Raw genomic sequence first — 24046 nt, 5'->3', positions numbered from 1 at the left:
TCTGGAGAAGTGTTTGATTTTTTTTTTCTTTTTAATTTGAAGCAAATGTTTTATTACGGTTAAGATTTCAATTAAAAATTAAAAATTAAAAAAAGAGAAGTTAAAATGTCATAAATTTTTAATTAATTATATATGTATCTCTTTTTTTCCTAAATTTAAAATCCAAACCTTCTATGTCTAAATAGTCAAAACATGGAAGCAAATTTTTTTAGCTACTTTAGCCAAACTTTGTTAAACCACGCACAAGACTTAATTAAGTTTTCAAAATAGTTAATAAATGTTAACATAAAAATTAGTATTTGAGATTTTTTAAAATATAATAATTTTATTTTAGAAATTAGAAAGTATAAGTAAAATTTAAGATAAATTAAAAAAATAAGGTGAAAAAGTAAAATTTAAGATAAATTAAAAATATAATCAATTAGTATTTGACAAGAAATAAAAATATTAATTAAAAAGTTTTTAAATAATAATTAATTTAGAAATAAATAATTTATAATTTTGTTATATTATCTAGGATGGTAAAACGGGTTGGATTTGCATAACCTGGCTTTCAGTCTACCATCAATTTAGGGTGGTTAATTTCAGTCTATACTCCTCCTCATCCACCTAATTTTTTAATATTATATATAAATATTAAAATTAGTTTAGCAAAATAAAAATACTATACTTTAAAATATTATAACTTTTGTATTGTGTTTGTTTGAAACAAAATTATAGTTTATATGACGAATAATTATTAATTAAGTTTTATTATTGATTTTAATTGAATGTAAAAATAGGAATACTCAATTTATCCCAGTATAAACATAAATTAACCAAGATTTAGAAAATATTGAAACGATTAAATATGCTTTAAAATATATATTACAAAAATAGTAGGTCAAATTATTAGTGGACTTTCTCCTATCTGTTACTTAATTATAAATTATTGGAAAGTGAAAGATTTATTCACAGTTTAATAATTATAGACAAATAAAGTAACAGTGAAATGATGACATGTATTGAAAAAAAAATGAAGATAAAAAGAGAATCGAAAATGATTAGACATTTGTTTGTTTAAATAGAAGGAAAGGCCAGTATTTGTGAAGGGAGGGAATTTGCAAATGAATGAATAAATGGGATAAATAGAAGATTGTATAGGAAGAGGAAGAGGAGGGAAATGGGTCCCTCACAAACCGTTACATCAACCTGCAATTTTCCTTTCCTCCTCATTGCAATCCATGTTTCCTCCCACACCACCATTAACATAATTTTTTAACATCACATTCTCTCCTCATAGATCATACATACATACATATCCAACATAAACACTTCAACATTTTTCCATGTTTCAAGGGATTCTCCACCCTCCTCCTCCTCTTTCACATTCTCGTACCTTTCCCTCCTTAATTTTTACGTTATTTACCTCCAATGTTTTCTCACCTTTTTCTCATCAAATTCTGATGTTACATTAATTTTTCCTTTTCAGGTCCACATTGATCCATCACCTTCAAAATTTACTACATATGTAGGCTTGCTGTTGAATTTAAGGGACACCCTTTTCAGATTTTAGCCTTTCTTTCCCTTATTCACGTTCAGAATCTGATTTTTTGTGGAAGGGAAAGAAGGCAAGGCAAAATTCTAAACCAAACTTGTTAAAGTTTGTAACTTTTTTAATTATTTAATTGGGTTTTGGTTTGGTATTGAAAAAATGAGTAAAAAGGTCTCTGGTGTTATTTCCCGCCAAGTTTTGCCTGTTTGTGGCAATCTTTGTTTCTTCTGCCCTTCTCTGAGGGCAAGGTCAAGACAACCTGTTAAGAGGTATAAGAAGCTCATTGCTGATATTTTCCCTCGTAATCAGGTTTGTTATTTCTATTTTTTTTTTTCACTTAATTCACCCTTTTCTCTTTGGTTCCATGTCTCTCTATTCATTACATATTGTCATTGCAAGACTAGTTCCTTGTCCAATCCATATATATTTTCTATTGCATGTTTAGATACGTGTCTCGTCAGAAACAACAAATAGTTGTTCATACACTTTTTCTTGTTGCTGTGAAAATCCCACTAGAGCACATTGAACATGCAAATAAATAGTTTAATGTTCAATTAAGGTAGTTAAGTAGGCTAGTGAGGTTGAAGGTAAGTAAACATTCCTATTTAAGCAATTAAATATGTAAAACAATGCAAACTTGGTGTATAAACAAGATCATGATTACATGTTAATTAATGGCCTTAGTTTAATCGACTTATTCATTCCTTTTGTTTGTATTTGTCTCACTAAATACACTTACGATATTGATTTTACTTTTGTTTCATTTATGAGTTGATAGGAGGACGGAGCAAATGATAGGCAAATAGGAAAACTATGTGATTATGCTGCCAGAAATCCTTTACGCATCCCAAAGGTATGCAGCCTTTAAACAAAATGTTCATACAAGTTTAAATGTATTTTTATCATATATCTTGCATACATTGATTCTTGTATATGTTCACTGAAGTTATATGATTGATCAGATTATGCAAGCCCTTGAGCAAAGGTGTTACAGGGAGTTAAGAAACGAGAATATCCGTTCAGCCAAAATAGTCATGTGCATTTACAAGAAGTTTTTATTTTCTTGTAAAGAGCAAATGTGAGTCCATATTTATATTTTCTTCACGCTAGATGGATTTATACATGTCTGTTAGAATGTATTAGAAGTTTTTGGTACTTGGAATCAATTCATAGTAATCTTTTGAATTGATGATAATCTTTAACAAATTGTTCTTAGAATTACAAAGTGTCTATTGAGAAATTTTGAACTAATTTCTAAGAGAGTTCTGTTTTCTTCTTGCTTTTGGTAATCTTTGCTTAACCTTTGGAAGTTATGAGATTTTAAAACAGGTTGTGAACTTTTTGTTGTTGTTGGCAGGCCATTGTTTGCGAATAGCTTGCTAAGTATTATTCACACGCTACTAGATCAATCGCGTCAAGATGAAATGAGAATTATAGGATGTCAAATTTTGTTTGATTTTGTAAATAATCAGGTTGGTTTTTATTGTTTCTTCTACAATTACAAATCTTAATTAAGTTTCAATAATTTGAAAATTATAATTCAATTTTTATTTCTTGATAACCTTCAGACTTTTGACTAGAAAATATGTATACTTTTGCAGAGTGATGGAAGTTACCTATTCAACTTAGAAGCTGTTATCCCGAAACTTTGTCAATTAGCCCAAGAAACAGGAGATGATGAAAGGGCCAGGATGAGTCGTTCAACTGGTTTGAAAGCACTTTCAGCAATGGTATTTGTTTAATAAATTCCACCATCCCACATGTTAAGAACCCTAATATTATATATAACAACTATCCAACCATTGTTTTTATTATTAACTCTTTTATCCAGTAATTTAATTAAATGTCTTAATTTAATTTTTTATCATTAAAATATCAATGTTGTCTTTTCAAAAGTTAAACTATCTTATTACCTTTAGGAGCACCAACATTGCTCTTGTTATCTTTTTCATTAGTGTTTTTTTTTTCTCTCTAACATTTTCATCCACCTTTTTATAATGGGGGCAGTTGCAATTTTGCTTTATAACTATTGCACATTTCAACTAAGTTCATGTTATCTGTCTATTTTAACTTCAATGATTCAATAGTTGCTTTAACTTTACCTTAGTTCTAAGTTAATTCCTAATGTAGATCTAAATTTTTTTTTTCATTTTTTAAAATAAAGGGTAGTAGATTCACAGTAGTGTTTTATTTTTTTACATTTTTCATTATCATTAAAAGTTCCTATATAACCTAAGTCTCATATTATGACTTGAATTTACTGTGATAAGTATATGCTTCTTTTGCGGTTCACTTTTTTGAGCCTACATACTTAGACTTTATGTGAAGATGTTGGAATGGAATTGATTATTGATTTTCTTCAGTATTTCCTTTTTTTGAGTAATTTTGTCTCCTTTCTTCAAATTTACTATAATTTATATACATACTCTTTTGAACTAAATGACTATTTTGCTTTATAGGTTCGATTTATGGGTGAAAATTCTCACATGTCAGTTGAATTTGATAATGTAAGTAAATTTTTTACTTTTCAATCTTTTGAATACTTAGTTTTGTAATATTTTTGTTATAGTGATGTCTTTTGCGGATGCACGAGCAAACTTTAGTCACTATACTTCTTCTGTCCAAGAATTGTGAATCAAAATGATTCTTTTGGATGTATGCAGATAATTTTGTAAACATTATCAATTAATGCATGTAAGTGTAGTCATCTTATGCAAAATCACACTAGTGTAAATCTTTGTAAGATAATTTTTTTTTTTCAATGTAGATCGTTTGTGTTGTCTTGGAAAATTATGAAGTTCCGAAGAACAACTTAGCAAATGTTAGTCACGAGGAAGAAAGTGTGGAAAATATGTGGGTCCAAGATGGGATGAGCAATGAGGATCAAAGCTCGCCTTTGCTTGATGTGAAAACGAGAAATCCTCCATGGAGAAAAGTTGTTAACGAAAAAGGCGAAATGATTGTAGCAATGTAATTATTTTTACGAATAGTAAATATTTGAAATAAATGTATGTTATCTTCTACTTATCTCATTGCCTTAACATTCATAATTCACACAGGGAAGATGACAAGAATCCATCTTTTTGGTCTGGGGTTTGTCTACATAATATGGCCAACTTAACCAGAGAGGGAACCACTATACGTCGTGTAATGGAATCTATATTTCGCTACTTCGATAGTGGAAACTTATGGTCGATCGATGATGGCCTTGCCATTTCTGTTTTAAAGGATATATTATTTTTGATGGATGATTCAGGTTACTTATTTCACAATACACTTCTCTGTATCATATAATACTTTGTTAATTGTTACTACCCTTTTTGTTTTCTCTTTCATTTTTTCTTCATCTTGTTGCAGAGAAAAACACACATGTTTTGCTATCAATGTTGATTAAGCATTTGGATCATAAAGCTGTCCTTAAAGAACCACATATGCAACTTGACATTGTCGAGGTCACCACTTCACTTTCCCAATATGCAAAGGTCCAACCTTCTATATCAATAATTGGTGCAGTGAGTGATATGATGAGACATTTGCGAAAGTGCATACATTGCTCTCTAGATGAGTCAAAGTTGGCCCCTGATGAAATAGCCTGGAATAAGAAATTCAGAAGAGTTGTGGATAAGTGCCTTGTAAAGTTGTCAAATAAGGTACACCAATTTTTCCACAGTTTTCATTCAAGTTTATACTTAAGCTTTACAGAATAAGTGAACCAAAAGTGGTTTGAATGAATGATTAATATGCTGGTTTTTTGTTGTCACTAAAATTTGGTGAAGTTGTAATATATCTAGTTGTCACACAGTATACACTTATCATAAAGGTAAAGGAAGATATATAACCTTCTTCTACTCATAAATAGGTTGGAGAAGCAGACCCAATTCTTGATGTTATGGCTGTGATGTTAGAGAACATCTCAACTATGACATCAAACTCTAGAACCACAGTCCATGCTGTAAATCGAACTGCTCAAATTGTAGCCTCCTTACCAAATGTATCATATCAGAATAAGGTAAGTAGTGGATATTTGTGGTGTTGTTCTTTCTTCTGTGATTCATTGCTTTGATTTTTATGGATAAATTTGATAATAAAACCATGATTTCCATCCCAGGCATTCCCTGAGACCTTGTTTCATCACTTGCTCCTGGTTATGGTCCATCCAGATCATGAAACACGAGCAGTAGCTCACCGTATATTTTCTGTCATTCTTGTTCCAACCACTGTATTTCCTCATCCAAGCTTGTCTATTTCTGATCGTAAGCCATCGAGTGTTCCACGAACTCTCTCTCGAACACTCTCTGTTTTCTCTTCTTCAGCTGTCTTATTTGAGAAGTTAAGACTGGAGAAACGTTCGTCAAGTGAAAAATTAATTCAATTTAAAGAAAATATTCCTGGAGAGATTGAATCAACTAATAGCAATGGTGGGATTGTTAACAAGTTAAAGTCAATGCATAATCGGGTGTCTAGCGTGAATAATCCTCCCCTACTATTGGAAGTGGATGAAATTGCTGCAAAACATGATGATAAAAACTCGGTGAGTCTCACATTGATTAGTTTTGACTAATGATTTTGATTTTAGTCTAATTCAACTAATTGGAAACATCTAATCCTCACTTTTCCAATATTCTTATATGGGTGCATATAAACACCCACTCTAACCATTATGTGTTTTTCTTACATTATCTTGATGTTATCATGGTTAACAATATTGATCAATTTTTCACTTCTATCTAGGTGTTTCCTGCTCTTAGGCTGAATAGGCTTAAGATAAGTCGATTATTATCATCTATTTGGGTACAATCTATATCTCCTGGAAACATGCCTGCAAATTATGAAGCAATTGCTCATTCATACACTTTGATCTTGCTTGTTTCAAGAGAAAAGGTGATAACTAGATTCATGATTATATTCTTTAATGGTATATAATCGTAAAATAATTTACTTTTTTAAGGGATCCTCTTTGTATGATGTTTAGTGCTTTTTTTCTCCTTTATTCATGAAAATATGTATTTTTACAGAATTATTACATTATTATTTGTGATTGATATTGAAGCTTTTGAATGTTTCGATCCTTAAAACACATTAAAAAAGAGGAAAAACGGATAGAAATATATCTATGAAAGAAGAATTTGGAATAGACAAGTAGTTTATGAGTTAATGGAACTAGGTTAGTTGTAACTGTTATATTGGTTGTACTATTTTCTTTTACTCTTGGGTTATAAATGTTCCAAGGGTTAGTTATTGTGTTAATCTAAGTTCCTATTGTGACCTACATCTTTGATGTAATATCATGAATTAGTTTTATGTTGTACTATACTTTATTCATCTATTGTTTATAAATATTTATACGTCCACAACAACAGTAATGTGATGTTTATTTTTCATATTATACTTGTCAATGTATTATGGAATGTTAAGGTCCATCGTGTAATCTAAAGTCGTAATATTCACCCAAAGATCTAATATGTATGTTAGCATTGCCTTAAGATCCTAATGTAAAAGTGAAGGAATGCTCAAGGTTGTTTATAATATTTTCTTTCTTTCCTTTTAAGGAATGGGACTTTCTTTTCCTTTAAAATAATTTTCCAAAACTTCTTTGCATTTTGCAGAATTCTTTTCACGAGGTACTAGTTCGAAGTTTTCAACTTGCTTTTTCTTTATGGAATATTTCTCTAAAAGAAGGTGAGTTATGGATTATAATTAAATTTGGTAGAGAATCCAATCTGACGCAAATGTGACATGATTGAGTTTTTCATGCGTCCTTTAATAGTATTAGTGGACATTGCATATCAAACAAATCCTATTTTGATATTGGAAAATAAAATCATTCTTCTTTTCTATTACTCAGACTATATATTATACTCACTTATCATTTAGTAGTTCAAAAGACCTTAGTAGTATTTTTTCTGCATAATATTAATTAAGTGGTTTTGTGCTTCTAATGGACATTAGCCACCAATTTGTACACTATAAAAAGCCTTGGAAATTGTAGTTTGGTGAGGAGAATTCCAAAATAAAGTAGCATATGATCATTTTAAACAACCATTTTATAAGAGAACAAACACATTTCCATTGGGAATGGGTGCAAAATGAGAACAGGAAAGAAAAAACTTTTGTTGTTGGAATATTAGTCCTTAGCTCTTAATTCCTACTTTATATTGTAGGGACACTACCACCATCTCGTCGAAGATCACTCTTTACTCTTGCTACTTCAATGATTGTGTTTTCTTCAAAAGAATACAACATTGACCGTCTTGTCCAAAGTGCTAGAAAAGTACTTTTGGAGAGAAAGGTAGTGTCCATATAAAGGTTTCCTGCATCTTATGCTTTGTAATTTGTAAATGTTTTCATCATATAATGATATAACCTTTAATGTTTTCATCATCTGGATTCAGGTTGATCCGTACCTTGAATTAATTGAAGATTATAATAAGTTGCAAGTTGTCAACTTTGCACCTGACAATCTAAACATCATGTATGGATCTAAAGAAGATGATGATAGAGCCACACAAACGCTTTCAGAGTTATTGGGTTATATTAACGAAACACGGGAAATCTTTGCTTCTGAAATCATTAAGTGCTTAGAGAATTTTGCAAAAGTAAACTTTTACTTGTGTGTTCAGGATTGTCAATAGATAAAAATAGTTGTATTTCTAGACATCTATCTTGACCCTTTTATCATTTTTGCAGGCTGAATTATCTTCAATTAAGGAACAACTGTTGGAAGAATTTGCACCAGATGCCATGTGTGAACTTGGATCTCAATTGAAAATGAATATGGCTACAATGGTGACTTAAATTGGCTTTTTTTTAGTTAATAAACTTATGTGCCTTCCTGATTATGATTAACAACTAATTTCAAAACTTATAGGATGCTTCAATGGCTTCAAATGCTGATGACGACCTCATTTTTGAACCATTTGAAAATCAAACTAAACATAGTCGTGATTTATCCCCAGAACCCCCTAGTCTTCTAAGTGCTAATCAACTTTTAGACCTAGTATGTGTCCCTTCTATATTGTTGTACATTTTTGTGTTCTTTGGATTGTGTTTTAAGTTCTCTTCCTGCTAGGAAGATAGGAGACGAAACCTTCAATAGTTCTCTAGGTCCATCTCCCTAGCAGGAACAAGTTCTATCAATTACACATAAAAATTAACATTACACTTTGAATGTAGGCTTTTGAGACACCTAATCCAGCAGGGAGGATTTCTGTATGTAATGCATATAACATGCCATACAATGATATGGCTGATAAGTGTGAGGTACTTTTGATGGAAAAGCAGAAGATGTCTAGATTGATGAGTGCCCAACAAAAGCAAGATAATTTAGTGGACTCTCTTTTGTTGAATCAAGATAATGAAATGAAAAATATGGATGTCTCTAACCAAGTGGATTTTCAAAAGGTAATTCCTCCCTGTAAAAGTTCATACTTACATTATCTGTTCAATAAATACAAATTTACATTTTGTATGGATGTGCATAAAAATGTATAGTTTCAAATTAAAAAGCTTGGAACAGTGAATAGGCCTACTCTGCATTATTTGAAATGAGTATCTAATTAAGTTATATAAAATGCAGGTGGGCATTCCTCCCTTTGATGATAATGTTTGTGTGGATCTATACCAACCAACTTCTGGTCCTCTTCCAGTGTTTGCAAATGAATATGAAAATCACCCTTTCAAACTTCCAGTAGCAAGTCCCTATGATAACTTTCTAAAAGCTGCTGGTTGTTGATCTCGTAGTTATACTATATTAGTACAAGGTAGTTAAAAATTCATAATGGATCACAAAGGAAACATTTTTAAGGACTTTAATTTCAGTGATGCACAAGGCCAAAATATATCAAGAAATATTAGTATTGTTGTTCTGACCATATGTTAAATTTTAATATTTGATTATGTATAACTTTCTTTATTAATTGGTATGCGATCCACTTAGGCTTTATACCAAGTAGTCCTTGTAAAATGTAAAGTATAATTTCAGTCTGCATTTTATTTTGGCTATGATGTAATGTTTACCATTAGATTGGATAAACTTATTCATAAGCATATTTAGAATTAGAAAAAAGTTATATACATTAGTTTTAGTTTAGGAAGATGTCTTATTTTACTATTTTAAAAACATTTATAAAGAAGTTTCCTCCAGACAAATATTTATAAAAAACAATTAATAGAATATACATAACTTTTTTTTTGTTTGATTATGATTGAAGTAAATATTTCCACCATGATATCGTGCTTAAAAAAGTTAATTGCAAGGAAGGATATTGCAACAATTTGATCTAGAATTGTAGTAGAAAAAGTTATGTTAATAAAATTGCAAAGATTAAGTTTAGTTAATTTTGGTTGGAAACCAAATTATAGATTGAAATTACTAAGATAGAGAAAATTAATTGTTTATAATTTTTTTATCGACAAAAAATGAATGGATAAAATGGTGCACTTGGGGTGCTGCAATCCATATACAAAAGAGGATAATGTCTCTATGATTGAATTGTTTGTCATTGTGGTAACACTAGTGAGAATTGTGTATAAAGGGAACTAATTTATATCATTCTTGTAAGCCTTACCTTAAAAATCACAAATTATGCAAAATTGTCTATGTTGAAAATCTTACATTGATTAGGAATATGATCATATTATAATATATAAGTCACACATAATCCTAATTTTACAAATTGATTATGTGAGGTTGAGTCAAATATAAATTAATTTGTTCCATCTCCATACTTCATACTTTGGGGTTAAATTGACTAATACAATATATGAATTCTTAGAAGATTGGGGGATTGAGAAAAAAATCATTTCATTAACTTTTGATAATACTTCAACAAATGGTACAATGAAATAATATTGAAAGAAGAACTTAGGAATAATAATAATGGTTGATTATGGGGTGAGGACACTACAAGAAAATCATGAAATAGAAACCAATTTTTAGAGACAAAAAATAATAAATTTGGTAGCAAAAACTTTGATTGCTAATTAAACACCAATTTAGAAATCATTTAACAATAATAGAAACTAATTTAGAAACCAAAATTTTTTTAGTCTCTAAAATGATCTACAATTTAGTCACTGTAACAACTAATTATTTTTTGTTTCTAAAAATTAGTTTATATTTCATGATTTTCTTGTAGTGAGATTTTTTTTTCACATCTTAAACTTTATTGTTCAAAAGGAAAAATTAGAGAAACCATAAGTATATATTAAATTATCAAAGGACACAAATGAATGTTTTTAACGTCTCTTAATAAAATGGGTGGTATGAACACAAAACTTAGTTTGCCTTTAAGTGTCCCTACTAAGAGAAACTTTAGTTTTTCTATGCTTAAAAAGTGCACTTGCATAACACTTTTAATAATCTTGCATTTGAATATGTGAATCATGTAGTTTGTCCTACAAGTGTACAATGCACAATACAAAATATATGTGAGAATTTGTGAATCCATTATATTTAATCATAGAGTTACCTTCCATCTAACATCAATTTTGTATTTAACAAGTGTGAGAAATTCAATGTTGGTTGGTACAAAATGCTAACCATGAATGAAGAGAAAATTAGGAAAATAATTTTTGAAATGAAAATAAAATTTGATAAATATTAGAGTGATTGGAGTGAGTATAACTTGGAATAATTCTTTATCCTCGATAAGTTACCATTTTTAAGTTTTAGTATTCAAAGATTGGTTTTAAGAAAGAAACAATTACAAAAAGGTGACAAGACTCTCCATTACTTAGTGAAAATCAATAACATCATAATGTATTTTTGTTAATATAACTTTATATTTCTCATTCATACAATTTAAATTGTTTTTTTCTCATTAAATTTTTTTATTTTTGTGTGGAAATAATATAAGAGTCCATCTACTTAGAAAATGATAATCAATCACAAGATGAAAACTCTCTATTGGATACTTATTGATATGAGAAAAAACTTTCTTTGGCATTTAATCCAAATCTTGATTTTTGCATTATTGAAAGGAGAATCTAGTAAGGTCTCCATATTTCACATTATTGACATGTGACATTTTAAGTATTCAAAATTACAATAGTAGCATTTAATTAATTAGCTTTTAATATGAATTCTCATGTTTTCAATCAATACCACATTTGTCTTATTCCAAATAATATGCAATAGTTGATCTGTACCAAATATTGGTTTCTTAGATTTGAAACAAGTTTTTTTAATGTGAAGTTATGTGGATGCAAGGTTAAAGGGACATACGTATAAAGCGGGTTTAGAATTTTTTTTAAGCTTCCAAAAGGTATTTTTTGAATTTTCAATTTTTTATGGCATTCTAAAAACATTTTCTAAAAAAGTAATATTTTAAAAATACAAAATTAATAAATCTGGAAGGTATATATATAAAATATCAATTGACGTGGAAAATAGAATTTGGGCGACAGAATAATGGGCCGAGAGTGGGTAAAGTAGCCCAGCCCATATATGTACTGAATGCAGAAAGTAAAGGAGAAGCATTCCTGTTTTCTTCTTCCATTTCGTTCTTTCGGTCAATAGATCTCAAGCTTCAGGTACGAACCCTAGACCTCTTCTCTAAGCCTTTTTGATTTCATGCCTCGCATGATTTTATCTCATATGTCCTTTTTCCAGTTTAATTTTTGCGCTTCTTTATTCTCTTCACTGGGTGGATTAACTGAAAATTTAATAGACTCCAATTAGGTGCGGATGTAACTTTTTTTTTTCCGACTTTTAATTTTTTATTAATTGATTCAACCAATTCATTTTATGATTAGGGATGTCTTGGTTTTACCAAATTTTTACATTTTTTTTGTGCAAATTTGATTCCAATTCCAAAATTTCGCCTTAAATTCGCCTAATCTTCTGTAAACTGGTTTTTGTGACAATGCCTTACCTTTGCTTCCCTTTCTATGCTCAGTGATTCCAATGAAGAAACTTGTTTGGTTTATTGTGATGGATTTTATCGTGTAAAATACATCAAATCATAATGTCTTTTTTCATAATCGCCCAACCTGTAGGCTTATTAAGATTTTTCGATGCTGGATAGGTGTTAGAATGTTTCCACATGCAATATAGGGGTTTTGATCTGACAACTTTCGGTTGATGTATCATTCCATATGATTTGACTCCTCATGGTTTCTGTTTTCTTCAGTTTGTTATGTTAATCTATTCAATAATCCCCTGAAGCTAGCATTTTGGATTTATTTATATTTATTATTATGGGTTGTTATCTAATATCCTCGAGTCTTGAGTTGTTCGTTTGTTATGTTAATCTATACAATAATCTCCTTAAGCTAAGATTTTGTATTTGTTTATATTTGTTATTGAGGGTTGTAATCTAATATCACTAGTCTCGAGTTGTTAGGTTGTTTAGCGTTTAACCAGCATGTAGTTTTTGTCAAAGGGATTTCCATTGCTATGTTCGCTAGTTTGTAAGATTTTAGGAATGCAGTTGCTTTACCTCTCTAACCAACACGGTTTCATGCTTTTTTGGTGGTTCAGTGTGAAATTCCACCTTATTTTTGCAATTTTATTGTGTCATACCATTTGTTTAATTGGATAGGAATGGTGTCTCTGCCATTCATATTGCCGTTTTCTTTCTCTCTTTGAATTTTGACTTTTTTATTCTTTTGTTTGTTAGCGTAGTCTGCAGTCATGTCAGGCAAGTATATTGTTTCTGCTATTCTTGGATCATTTGGAATTGCATGGGTTTGTGATTATTATGTTTCAGAAAAAAAGATATTTGGAGGTAAGTAGTGTCTTCCACCTGAAACAATTTTCTTTGTGGCTGTTTTCTTACAGTATGTAACTGCTAACTGATTTCCTCAGGTAGTACCCCTGGCACTATTACAAACAAAGAGTGGGAGGAAGAGACTGACAAAAAATTGCAGGCATGGCCTCGCACGGCTGGTGCACCGGTTGTCATGAACCCCATAAGTCGCCAAAATTTCGTTGTGAAGTCTCGCTCTGAGTGATAATTTTTTGTTCATGAATTTTGAGTTAATTGGTTCCCCTTGGTCATGGGATATGTTTCCATAAACGATGGTCATGTTTGAGGTAAAACTCTTGCAGTTCAATTAGTATCTCTATGTTTTAACATGTGTATGTTTAGTTGCTCAATAAAAGGTTATTTAAACAAAAAGGATTGGTTAATACACATTCTTGTATTCAAGTTCTGTCTATTCACCTTGGTATGAATGTGAATCAATTAGCAGAGTGTGCTAAAAATTATTACTAGTGGCATATGGTGCTTTTAGGCAATGTCTTGCAGTTCCCTTGCTGTAAAATTACAAGTGCGGTGTTGAACTTATAGTACTTGATTGAAATTTTCCATGTGCGGGAAATGTTAATTGATTGGTTTGCATCATGGCTTATTCTCAGTGATTTGTGAATCTCTCGTCAAATCCGAGTGAGGGTTCTATGAGAGCAAGTTTTAGCTTTAGAATACTAACTACTCTTCAGCGGTAAAACAACACGTACAAATTTTGTGGGGAAACAAAATTTCTGATTAACTTAAATTTCTATTCTTTTTGCTGGCTTTAGAATTTAAAGTGTTGGTTTGATTTGTTGTGATGTTATAGACTGTGTTTGGGAGGAAAGAAATTGGGTGACAGAAATATAGATGTTTACTTTAGGAAAAATAGGACAGGGTAGAATTAATAGTATAGCAAATATTTTTTTCTTTGAAAACTGATGAGGAAAAGTAGTACCTGATTAGGAATATTCGGGATTGGTATATAAGGTTTTATAAGGTTCTCAAACATCAGGCTTCAGGTAAATTTGTGAAAATTTTAGTTGACTATAATTGTAACTTGTAACAGTAAAAATTGAAATATATTCAAAGATATACAACTAAACATAATTAAGCAGAATATAAGTAGTGCAACAATCCAAATTGACAAGTAAATATTAAGTATAAATGTAACTTAACATTTTTACCCAAGGGCTGTGAAAATAAAAATTGTTTTGACAAAAAGTTTATTACACTCCGTTTAGCTCTTGCTTTATTTTATAGTTTGACAAATGAAGTAAACGAAAAAAATTGCTGAAAATCAATATTATCACATAACTCAAATTTGAGAAAAAAGTCACAATAATTAATGATTAACAAATTTTAATACTATAAACCTTATTTATGCTACTATTTTAAAACTATATTTTTTTAAAATCTAAACATCATATTTAATAAAATATAATCTTAGGACACGTTAAGAAAATAATTTTTTTATAATATAAAAACAAGAATATTAAATAAATTTAACTACTATTCTTAATTAGTATCAAAGTAATTAATTTTACTCATAATTTAAGTCCGAATGTATATAACATAAGTTTACTCGAATTCCATATTCACGCTTGGGCATACACAACACACGTGCAATGCAAAAATCATGTCACTTTGTATCAAATGCCATCGTGCTTCTGGGTGGACATGCGTAGGATATAGGAAGAATGGAAACCAAACATGCCGTTAAAGTTTTTACTTTAAATAAATTTGAAGTGTTGATTTTTACTTTAAATAAATTTGAAGTGTTGATTTTTACTTTAAATAAATTTGAAGTGTTAGACTTTTACTTTAAATATCCAATAAACCCTTTTTCCAAATTAAATACCTAATATATTATAAATTTTTGGTTTAAGTTCATGAAATAGTATTAATGTGTTTTATTTTTATTATTGTATTGACTCTTTTAATGGATTTCTTATTTTTTTTTTAATATTTTTCTTTCAATTTACTTTTTTTATCATAATAATTTATACATTTTTCATATTTTATTAATTATAGGTAATAAAACCACACATATTTTATTTAAAATCAAATTAAGAGACAGCCACACAAATATAGTCGTAAATTAGTTTTTTGAATCAAGCTTCTTTCAATATACAAATGAAAACCAAAACCTGTTTATTATCTAAACCAAAGGAAGTAGATATGTCACAGAAGAAAGCGACCATAGCAGAAAGAGGACATATACGTTAAGATTATTAATCATGTAATAAGTACTTTTGAAACTCATATACTAAAAAACGGATATTATGAGGTCAGATTATGTAACACATCAGAAATTATTTTTTAAACTTGTGTCATCCTAATTTCCATGTAAAAAGAAGCTGAGACTAATTTGGAACTGAGGTATTACCATTCCTTAAACAAGAACAATGTTATTGATATAATATATGATGTTGTGTACTTAGTCAAAATATAGTTTTCATGTCATAAGTTAATTACCACAGATATGGCAGTTTCATAGTTTCCTTGATAGAATAATGCAATGTGGTATATAACTACAAAGCTGTTAATTTAATGGACACGAAATTATCTTCCTTTAGTTATCTTTCGAGTAAGTTTCTTATGTCGAGAAATATTATTTATAGCAATATTTTGGCGAATGAAAGGTTTTGTGGTGTATGTCAAAGTGCTAAAACACTTCCAGTAGGAGGTACTGCATGCATCATGCATGTGGACAATTCAGATGTAGAGTCTGTGATCTCAATAAAAATAAACTAAAGCTTTTCAGTTTCAATGGGAACAGATTGATTGATAGGTGCATACATCTCCCAAATGAGTAAATAGAATACGAAAACTGTGGACTAGCTTATATGCAAGAGAAACTGATATATCTTTTTCCAAAGTCTCTTGCATTTATCCTCCCCCAACCTAACCACTGTGTCCAACTCAAATAGATAAGCTAGCTGTCCTTTACAACTAACCCTTTGGACAACCTAGAAAGGTGAAGTTCTATCAATGCCTGAATTTACTTTCACACACCAGCTTCACCACCTGAAGTAACTCCTCATACAAGTCTACTATTTAATGTTGTTGTATAACTCATCAGTTCCTCTGTATCCATGAGAGTTTGCATACATCAAATCTTCAACACAGAATAGAATACTTGAGTGGCTTGCTGTTCTCAGTTTTGTTTTATCTCTCGCAGCATTTCCACTACATTCTTCATTTTCGGTCGTTTGGCTGGTGTGTTGTCCGTGCACAGCAAGGCAACCTTCAAAGCAGCAAGCATTTCTTTCCTCCAACCAAAAGAAACTGTGCTAAGCCTGGCATCCAATATCTGCTCTGGAGTTTCCCCTCTCACTGGAGCACTGTGAACCCATTTCACCAAATCTACACCTTCACCAAAATCCTCATCAACTGGTAATCTAGTTGTGAGGATCTCCAACAGAACAACACCGTAGCTATAAACATTTCCTGGTGCTGTTACTTGCATAGTATATGCATATTCTGCATTGTAGAAAAAATGTAAAATGAAGCATGCTAAACACAACAAAAGTAGAGTTTAATTTGTATGTAATGACTGTATACAAAAATTAACCTCATCAACCAATATAATCATTAACATGATCTTTAATGTAATATTGTAAAATTAATTAACTAGCCATACATGATTATGTGTAAAGAGATGATAATGCAAAGACTATTTACTGTAAAAGTAAATAGGATGAATAGATGGAGAATTGCATGCCAGAAAGTAGCATACCTGGTGGTATGTAACCAAAGGAACCAGCAACTGCACTAATACTTGCAGTGCCTTTGGTTGGATCCAGAAGTTTTGAAATCTCTATCTCCCCAACTAACGGCTTGAAATTTGCATCCAAGAGAACATTGCCTGAAGAAATGTCAAGATGGATGATTGCCACATGATGAAGGAAAGCCAAACCTTCTGCCACACCAATGGCAATGGACAGTCTAGAAGGCCAGTCAGGTTGATATTCAGGTTTCCGGGTAGATTCATGAAGAAGCTGAACCAATGTTCCATTGGGAAAATAATGATGCAAGAGAAGAGCAACATCTTCATAAATGACATAGCCAATGGGACGCACAAGATTATCATGACAAACTTTGCTCAGTCTTTCAAGTTCTCTAATCATTTTGTTCTGATGGTGGATTATTGTCTTGTCTACAGACTTCAATCTCCTAACAGATAAGACCACCCCAGAAGGCATGATTGCCTTGTAAACTGTGCTGAAAGTTCCGCCGCTGAGCTTATTTGAGTCTTTCAGAGTTGCTTTAACGACAGCATCAAGGTCTACCGCTTGTTTGAGATTATCAACAAAAACAGTTCCTGCAATTATAGTTGGGTTGTCATTGGTGCTATCATCAACAATTCCAGCATCTTTGGCTACTTTTTCTTGCCTCTCTCTGATCATAAACAGCAAGACAACTATAGTTACTGACATAAAAACAGCCAAACCAGAACCAATTACAGCTAGTATGATTCTGTAAGAAACCCGATGATGGTAAGCCTTGTGATCATCATAAAGGGTTCCACATGAAGGGTTCAGAGGCTCTCCACAAAGCCCTTTGTTGCCCAAAAAACTTGAACTAGGACTCTTTTGGAATGGTACAAATGTTGGCACCAAGCCTCCTAGCAGATTATTTGAGAAGTTCACCTCTATCAAACTCAACATTCCCTTAAGTTCAGGTGGGATATTACCTGATAGCCGATTGTTTGAAACATCCAGTGAAACAAGTTTGTCCAGTTTTCCCAATTCAGGGGGCAGAAGTCCATGAAGATGATTGAAGCTCAAATTTAAAGCTATCTGCAAGTTCCTAATGCGCCCAATCTCAGGAGGAATAGTTCCAGTCAAAATATTACTGCCCAATTGTAATTCAAGAAGTTTTGCACAATTACCAATTTCATGGGGGATCTCTCCTCTTATGAAATTCTGATCCAACAGCAAGTACTGCAACCGGGTGATATTGCAGATTTCATTTGGTATTGTCCCATTGAATCTGTTGTTGCTAATATCAAGCTTGTTAAGATTTTTGCAACTCAGAATTGATATTGGAATATCGCCAAATAGGCTATTTCCAGAAAGAATTAATTCCTGAAGATTCATAAGTTGTCCGAAGTCTTGCGGAATTGTTCCAGTAAATCCATTTGAAGCCAAATTCAAGAGGGTAAGATTAGAACACTGAGAAAATTCTGACACAACCTCACCAGAAAGATTATTATTGTCAGCTTCAAAGTAGGTTAGGCTAGTAAGATTTCCAATGGTCTTAGGAATTGTACCTACTAGATGGTTGAATCCAATTCGAACGCTGGAAAGGGCTTTGCAATTCCCAATTTCCTTAGGCAGTTCGCCACTAAAATTATTCTGGGTGAGAACCAGAACTTCCAGCTTCCCTGGAACGAAAATGGTAGCTGGTATTGAACCTTCAAGCTGGTTAGAGTGCAAGTTAAGTATTTGAAGCTCAGAAATTGAGCCTAGATCATCAGGAATCCTGCCATCTAAACGGTTCTCATAAGCAGTGAAAAGCCTCAGATTAGTTAAATTTCCCACCCAGGAAGGTATAAGACCACTCAAATGGTTACTAGAAATTTGAAAATCTTGCAATTTCTCTAAGCCCTGAAGTTCCATTGGTATTTCTCCCACAAGCACATTATTGGAAAGGTTCAATGATTTGAGGTTTCTGAGACCACCCAACTGAGGTGGAATTGAACCCTGGAACTTATTTGAAGACAAATCTAAAACTTCAAGATCAGATAAATTTCCAAAAGCACGTGGAATCAATCCATCAAAGTTATTATTTGAAAGATCAAGCCGCTTCAATGCTTTGAGCTCAGACATTAAAGTTACATTACCTCGAAGATTCCGGTGAGACAGATCCAAGCTCTCCACCAATGAGTGGTTACCACAGTTGACACCTTGCCAACTGCAGTAATCTGAGTTGTTGGCATCCCCCCATCCAGGGACTCTAAGCTCTTGGTTGATGGCCTGTAATACAGCTTGCTCCTGAAGCTCAGCACCAACAAGCTCAAAACATGACAGACACCAAGCTAGGAGAATGTGTAACAAGCATAGAGCTTCCATCACTGTACAACCTTCTCTGCTGAAGTGAAGTGTAAGTGTTTCCACTTCACTAGACAATGTTTTCCTCCAAGAGCCAAAATTGTTATCAAAACTCTACCAAACAGCATTAACAACTTTTTCCTCTTGTTCTTTTCACCATAAAAGTCCACCTTTCCTTCACAATGAGCTTTCCCTTTTCTTAAACGTGACGATTTGGAACCAAGTATCCCCTTTGTGTCTCTTGCTCAGCGAGCTGCTGCTGCTTGCACCGCTTCAAGGAAAAAAAAAAAACCTTTAGAAGCTTTCACCAGCCCTGAAATGCAGTAAATAACCCCAGAAGCATATCAACATCTAGGAGAAAACCCGATTGAGATTTGAGCAAAAAAAGAGAGAAAGCTTTCACTTTCAGTAAATGGAAAACAAGGATAAATAAAAAGAGACAAAAGGGGAAGCATTATGAACCGTGGGTTGCATATGAAACATTGCCATACTTGGTAGCAGAAGAAAACATGAACTGCAGAGATAACAGAGAAAGTGACTACAGCGATGCAGAGGAAAACGTCTTGAATCTTGAGTGAACAGTGAGTGATGAAATGGGAGAAGGAGCTAAGAGAGGAAGAGTTCAATGCTTTTATCGCAGGGTTCACGGACCAGGTGTTTTCTTATGTCTCAGAGAGAGAGAGATGGGAATGAAATTCTTTGCCATGTAGATGTAGGCATCACGAGAAATGGGCAGTCATCACTGAATGAAAGCTGCATAAAACTCCTGTCTCATTGCATGTGGGGCACACTTCAACACAGCGTTTTCTGTTTGGGACGGAGCAAAATTCATTGGGCGCCATCAATTCTCATCCTCAAAAATCAAATTTTTATTTTCTAATCTTCTACTTTGCATTCGTGAAAAACCAAAAGAAAATAAAAAAAAAAGTTACCCCAAACGAAATCTAAATCGGAAAATGCATTTCTCATTGATAAAATAAAGTTTAGTCCTCCCTTCACTCTGCATGATATTGATATTATATACCGAACAAAAGTTGGTTCAGTAGCAGTAGAAAATCAAACTCACATTGTTTAATAATGTGTCCTTAATTTTCCCTGACATTTCATTAGTTTTTGTAAGTAAACTATAAATATCCATATAAGTGTAGTTTAAGTCATAAAGTCCTCAATGCTTCAACAGTTTTTGCATTGCCAAATTTTTAAACTTGTTTTATGGGTAAGAAAATGTGGATACTAACTAAATACAGAAAATGATAGACAGTTTATGTGTTTTCAGACTTGTGAATCTGTGCAGTGTTTAATTTGTTGTTACATATTTAAAGTAAATCAGAAAATGCAAAGCAGAGATGGTGGAGGGATGTCAGATCCTAGCAAATGTTTTGTTGGTCATACAAGGAAGGGAAAGGGACCCGGATGGAAATTAATTTGCTGTGCCCTATTGTTTCTTCCAAAAATTATCATGGATTTGAGAAGACAATAAAGTTGTGCTGCAAATATCACAATACTTAATCCTAGGATTCCCTCCATGTAGGCTTATTTTATATAGGGAATGAGACTTACCTTTTTCAGAATACATTTCAATTTATTTTGTTCAATGAATACACCCAAACAATGTTTACAGAGGTTCTGTATTTCTGGGAGATGTCTCTCTTTTTTACCTGGGCCCCTATTTATTGCCCCATTCACGTTTCTTACTTTCACCTACATCATCAAAATTTTCTTCTTGCCTACATTTCTAGCATTCATGAATCCAGTCTCTTCAATCATGAAAGGGAGATATTAACAAGTATGCATGATAAAAGGGTTTCGGTGTATGTTAAATCAGAAAGATATTTAGTAACATTCGGTTTATATCTCAGTTATAGTACACCATGTAGCTTGAATGAAGCCACAGTGATTCCATCACCATTCACCAAGTTGCAGTGTCAATTATAAGGTACTTGGATGTGTTCTGAACTTCTCTCTCACTTATATGTGAAACTTCTAATCCTGTTAATTCAAAGCATTCAAACTTCCAAGTCTAAATATAACATAGAATGTCAATTATAAGGTATTTAGATTCATTTGCTACCTAAACTTTTATTTGTTGAGATGGCACAAGCATGATTGAGCAATCAAACTGTCCAGTTAGTCTTTCTTATGGTGCTTGATTTCTACCTTCACCTTCGTGATAATATCAGAATCTTATTTTTGTTCTTGAAGACAACACTGAACACAACTCTAATACTTATTGGAATCAATGCAATATTGCCATGGGAAAGCCAAATCTCTTGAATGGAGTGAGTAAAATGACATGGTTGTAGTGTGAGACAAACCATATGCGTGCCAACAAGTGGCATAATTCTATGTTATACATTAATTCTGTGTGTGATTTTTAAATGGCAGATTCCAGAATCACATTAACTAGGTACAACATTAATTACAATTCATGCTTAAAAAAATCACTAGTGTCAAAAAGCATACTACTTTAGAAAGCATATTTTGTCCTTTAATTGTTCTCTCTATGTCATCATTGCCATCATTAATTACTACTACACAACTCACCACTGTATACTTTACATACAAGGTTATTTTATACATATACAGTGTTTCTTTTAATCTCTCTGACCTTTTTGTTTTATTTCTTTAGCTTTATCATTTGATATTATATACCGTATTTTTCACTCTTTCTTTGTATCTTTATCTTTCTTTTCACTCCTGCGTCCAAAAATTAGGATGTACATGTATGATTTTTCATTGCATTATAATATAACAGACAAAAGTTTTGAAGAAAGTCAATATCAATGAACATCTTGTAGACCATGTGTCTGCAAAGAAAGCGGAGAAAGGGGAAAGTGTTACTGTTTTCTCTTGCAAAGCATGATAACGACGAACGATCTCATTCACCAGATGTTACAGGCTTAGATTTGAATTTCAACAAAGGCATGGCAAAAACGAGAAAAGGGAAATAATGGAATTATATTAAAATCTCAGATAATTTGACCAATTCATCCGTTTAATATTAGTGTAGTTAATAGTTTAACATAATATATTAGTTAAAATGTAATCTTTAAAATGTAAGACACATCAACACGAATCTATATATTATATAACTATGAATTATATTAATTGATAATTAATTTTATAGAAACAATTATGTCTGAGTTTGTTTTTTTGGCAGAAAAATGTTTATCATTACCGGTTCAAAAAAAGTTGTTCCTTATTTTTATAATCATAATAAAAATTTACACAATAAATTTAAGTTTTTAAAAAATTAATATTTTTTATATAGTTAGTATATATATTTTTTTAAATTATGTTAAAAATGTACATAAAATTGTTAGAAATCCAAAAAATATATTTTTAAATATATTTTGAATTAAACATTTTATAAAATAGATGTGTATGCGTTTTGTATGTGTGTAAGTGTACAATATGTATGTTTGCGGACACAATATTAAAAAAATGTGTCCGAGCGTGAATGTGTTTTCTGACGCATAATAAACACAGCATTGTTCTATTTTTAACCACATGAAATATTGGATTGATAGGATAAAATTTTCTGTTTGTGAATTTTGCTTTAAATGGTAATTTGTCATGAGCATTGGAAAGAAGTAGGAAGTGAGAATTTGAAAATGAGTGAAGTGATAAAAAAAAAGTGTGGAAAAAATGAATTATTTGATATGGTGAGTAGGGCAAAGCAATGGGGAAGGGTGTAGAGGCATCTTGCAGACAGGTAGGTCCAAATCATGTCCATATGACAGTAAGGTGGCCACCACTATACATTATCATATCAAAAGAAACTTTAAAACAATGTTGCAAAATTCATATTCTTCCTTGACAAACTTTCCCTCTACATTAACTTTCGTTTACTAAAGCCAAGGACAACATCATGGATGTCCTAAAACATTTTTTTTAACAAAATAAAATCATTACTTTTCATTTTTTGGCCCTAAAGTACTTTTTCCATTTAGGTAGCCGAAATCCCTCCAAGATTTCTTCCAATTTTCACAAGTTAAATAATGTGTTGTTCTTATTATAGTTTTATAATGTTATGGGTCAGAAATATATGTCTAGAGTTCAACATGATGAATTCATCTTTTAAGGATGTTAAAAGATTTTTTTTTTCAAATGAATGAATATTTTCTAATCAAATTGCATTTTTAATTGATAAAATTACCTCCAAACAGGGGTGGATTAGTTTTGTGGGACCTGCTTATAAGAAATCCATTTTTAAAAAAAAAAAATTATAATTAAGCCTCATTCATGAAACCCATACCCCCTTTGATTTAACATATTTATAAAGTCTCTTTGCCAAAACTAGCTAGCAAATAATAAGCTAGTTTCAGACCTATAAGTTAACTGTTAATATATATAAGTTCCAAGTTCATAAAATAATTTATTAAATTAGAAACGTTTAATATATTAATTTATTAATGTAAAATGAAATAAAATAATATAATTACATACATTTTATTTTATTGTATAAATGAAATTTGTGTTTCTAAACAAAAAAAATATTATTATACAATTATAATTTCATATATTTATTAAAATAATCAAATTCTTATTAAGTTTTTAATATTTTTATTTATTTTTTAAATTTTTTATATGCTTTTTTTTATTTGGTGAAGTTATTTTATTTAAAAAGTGAGATGATATAACGAGTATTAATAAATTCAAGTTTTTTTTTTAATTTAAATTATTGTTACATTATTTTTGTTACAATTTTATTGTGTGTA

At 31.3% G+C, this 24046-nt stretch overlaps 3 protein-coding genes across 8 annotated transcripts; 2 read left to right on the top strand and 1 right to left on the bottom strand.

Annotated features, from left to right (window-relative positions):
• The first annotated feature begins 1087 nt into the window (after window positions 1-1087).
• Window positions 1088-9680, top strand: LOC137814067 (protein SEMI-ROLLED LEAF 2). Of its 2 annotated transcripts, XM_068616606.1 has the most exons (20): window positions 1088-1374; window positions 1472-1843; window positions 2313-2387; window positions 2497-2612; window positions 2892-3006; window positions 3136-3264; window positions 3994-4041; window positions 4302-4504; window positions 4594-4790; window positions 4892-5184; window positions 5394-5543; window positions 5643-6065; window positions 6266-6415; window positions 7141-7213; window positions 7696-7823; window positions 7927-8130; window positions 8222-8320; window positions 8403-8531; window positions 8708-8935; window positions 9111-9680. In XM_068616606.1, the coding sequence occupies exons 2-20, from the start codon at window positions 1694-1696 to the stop codon at window positions 9264-9266; spliced, it is 3066 nt and encodes a 1021-aa protein (XP_068472707.1). In that variant the 5' UTR covers window positions 1088-1374; window positions 1472-1693; the 3' UTR covers window positions 9267-9680. The 2 variants fall into 2 exon arrangements, with proteins under 2 accessions (XP_068472707.1, XP_068472708.1); XM_068616607.1 differs by lacking the exon at window positions 8403-8531 and having other exon boundaries at window positions 1090-1374.
• A 2258-nt stretch (window positions 9681-11938) lies between these two features.
• On the top strand, window positions 11939-13751 carry LOC137814066 (uncharacterized). Of its 2 annotated transcripts, none has more exons than XM_068616603.1 (3): window positions 11939-12067; window positions 13161-13263; window positions 13344-13751. In XM_068616603.1, the coding sequence occupies exons 2-3, from the start codon at window positions 13170-13172 to the stop codon at window positions 13487-13489; spliced, it is 240 nt and encodes a 79-aa protein (XP_068472704.1). In that variant the 5' UTR covers window positions 11939-12067; window positions 13161-13169; the 3' UTR covers window positions 13490-13751. The 2 variants fall into 2 exon arrangements, with proteins under 2 accessions (XP_068472704.1, XP_068472705.1); XM_068616604.1 differs by having other exon boundaries at window positions 11941-12067; window positions 13156-13263.
• Window positions 13752-16005: 2254 nt separating this feature from the next.
• Window positions 16006-20319, bottom strand: LOC137814064 (leucine-rich repeat receptor-like tyrosine-protein kinase PXC3). Of its 4 annotated transcripts, none has more exons than XM_068616600.1 (3): window positions 19817-20319; window positions 17009-19596; window positions 16006-16752 (listed from the first exon to the last, which is right to left on the bottom strand). In XM_068616600.1, exons 2-3 carry the CDS (start codon window positions 19344-19346, stop codon window positions 16427-16429), a joined length of 2664 nt encoding a protein of 887 aa, XP_068472701.1. In that variant the 5' UTR covers window positions 19347-19596; window positions 19817-20319; the 3' UTR covers window positions 16006-16426. The 4 variants fall into 4 exon arrangements, with proteins under 4 accessions (XP_068472701.1, XP_068472700.1, XP_068472702.1 ...); XM_068616599.1 differs by having other exon boundaries at window positions 17009-19638; window positions 19817-20315; XM_068616601.1 differs by having other exon boundaries at window positions 17009-19638; window positions 19788-20148.
• Window positions 20320-24046: the final 3727 nt, after the last annotated feature.

The sequence above is a fragment of the Phaseolus vulgaris genome, chromosome 1 (genome assembly GCF_000499845.2).
Source record: "Phaseolus vulgaris cultivar G19833 chromosome 1, P. vulgaris v2.0, whole genome shotgun sequence".
Classification (NCBI taxonomy): domain Eukaryota; kingdom Viridiplantae; phylum Streptophyta; class Magnoliopsida; order Fabales; family Fabaceae; genus Phaseolus; species Phaseolus vulgaris.
The sequence above is the reverse complement of the archived record's forward strand: the minus strand, read 5'-3'. Positions and strand labels throughout refer to the sequence as shown.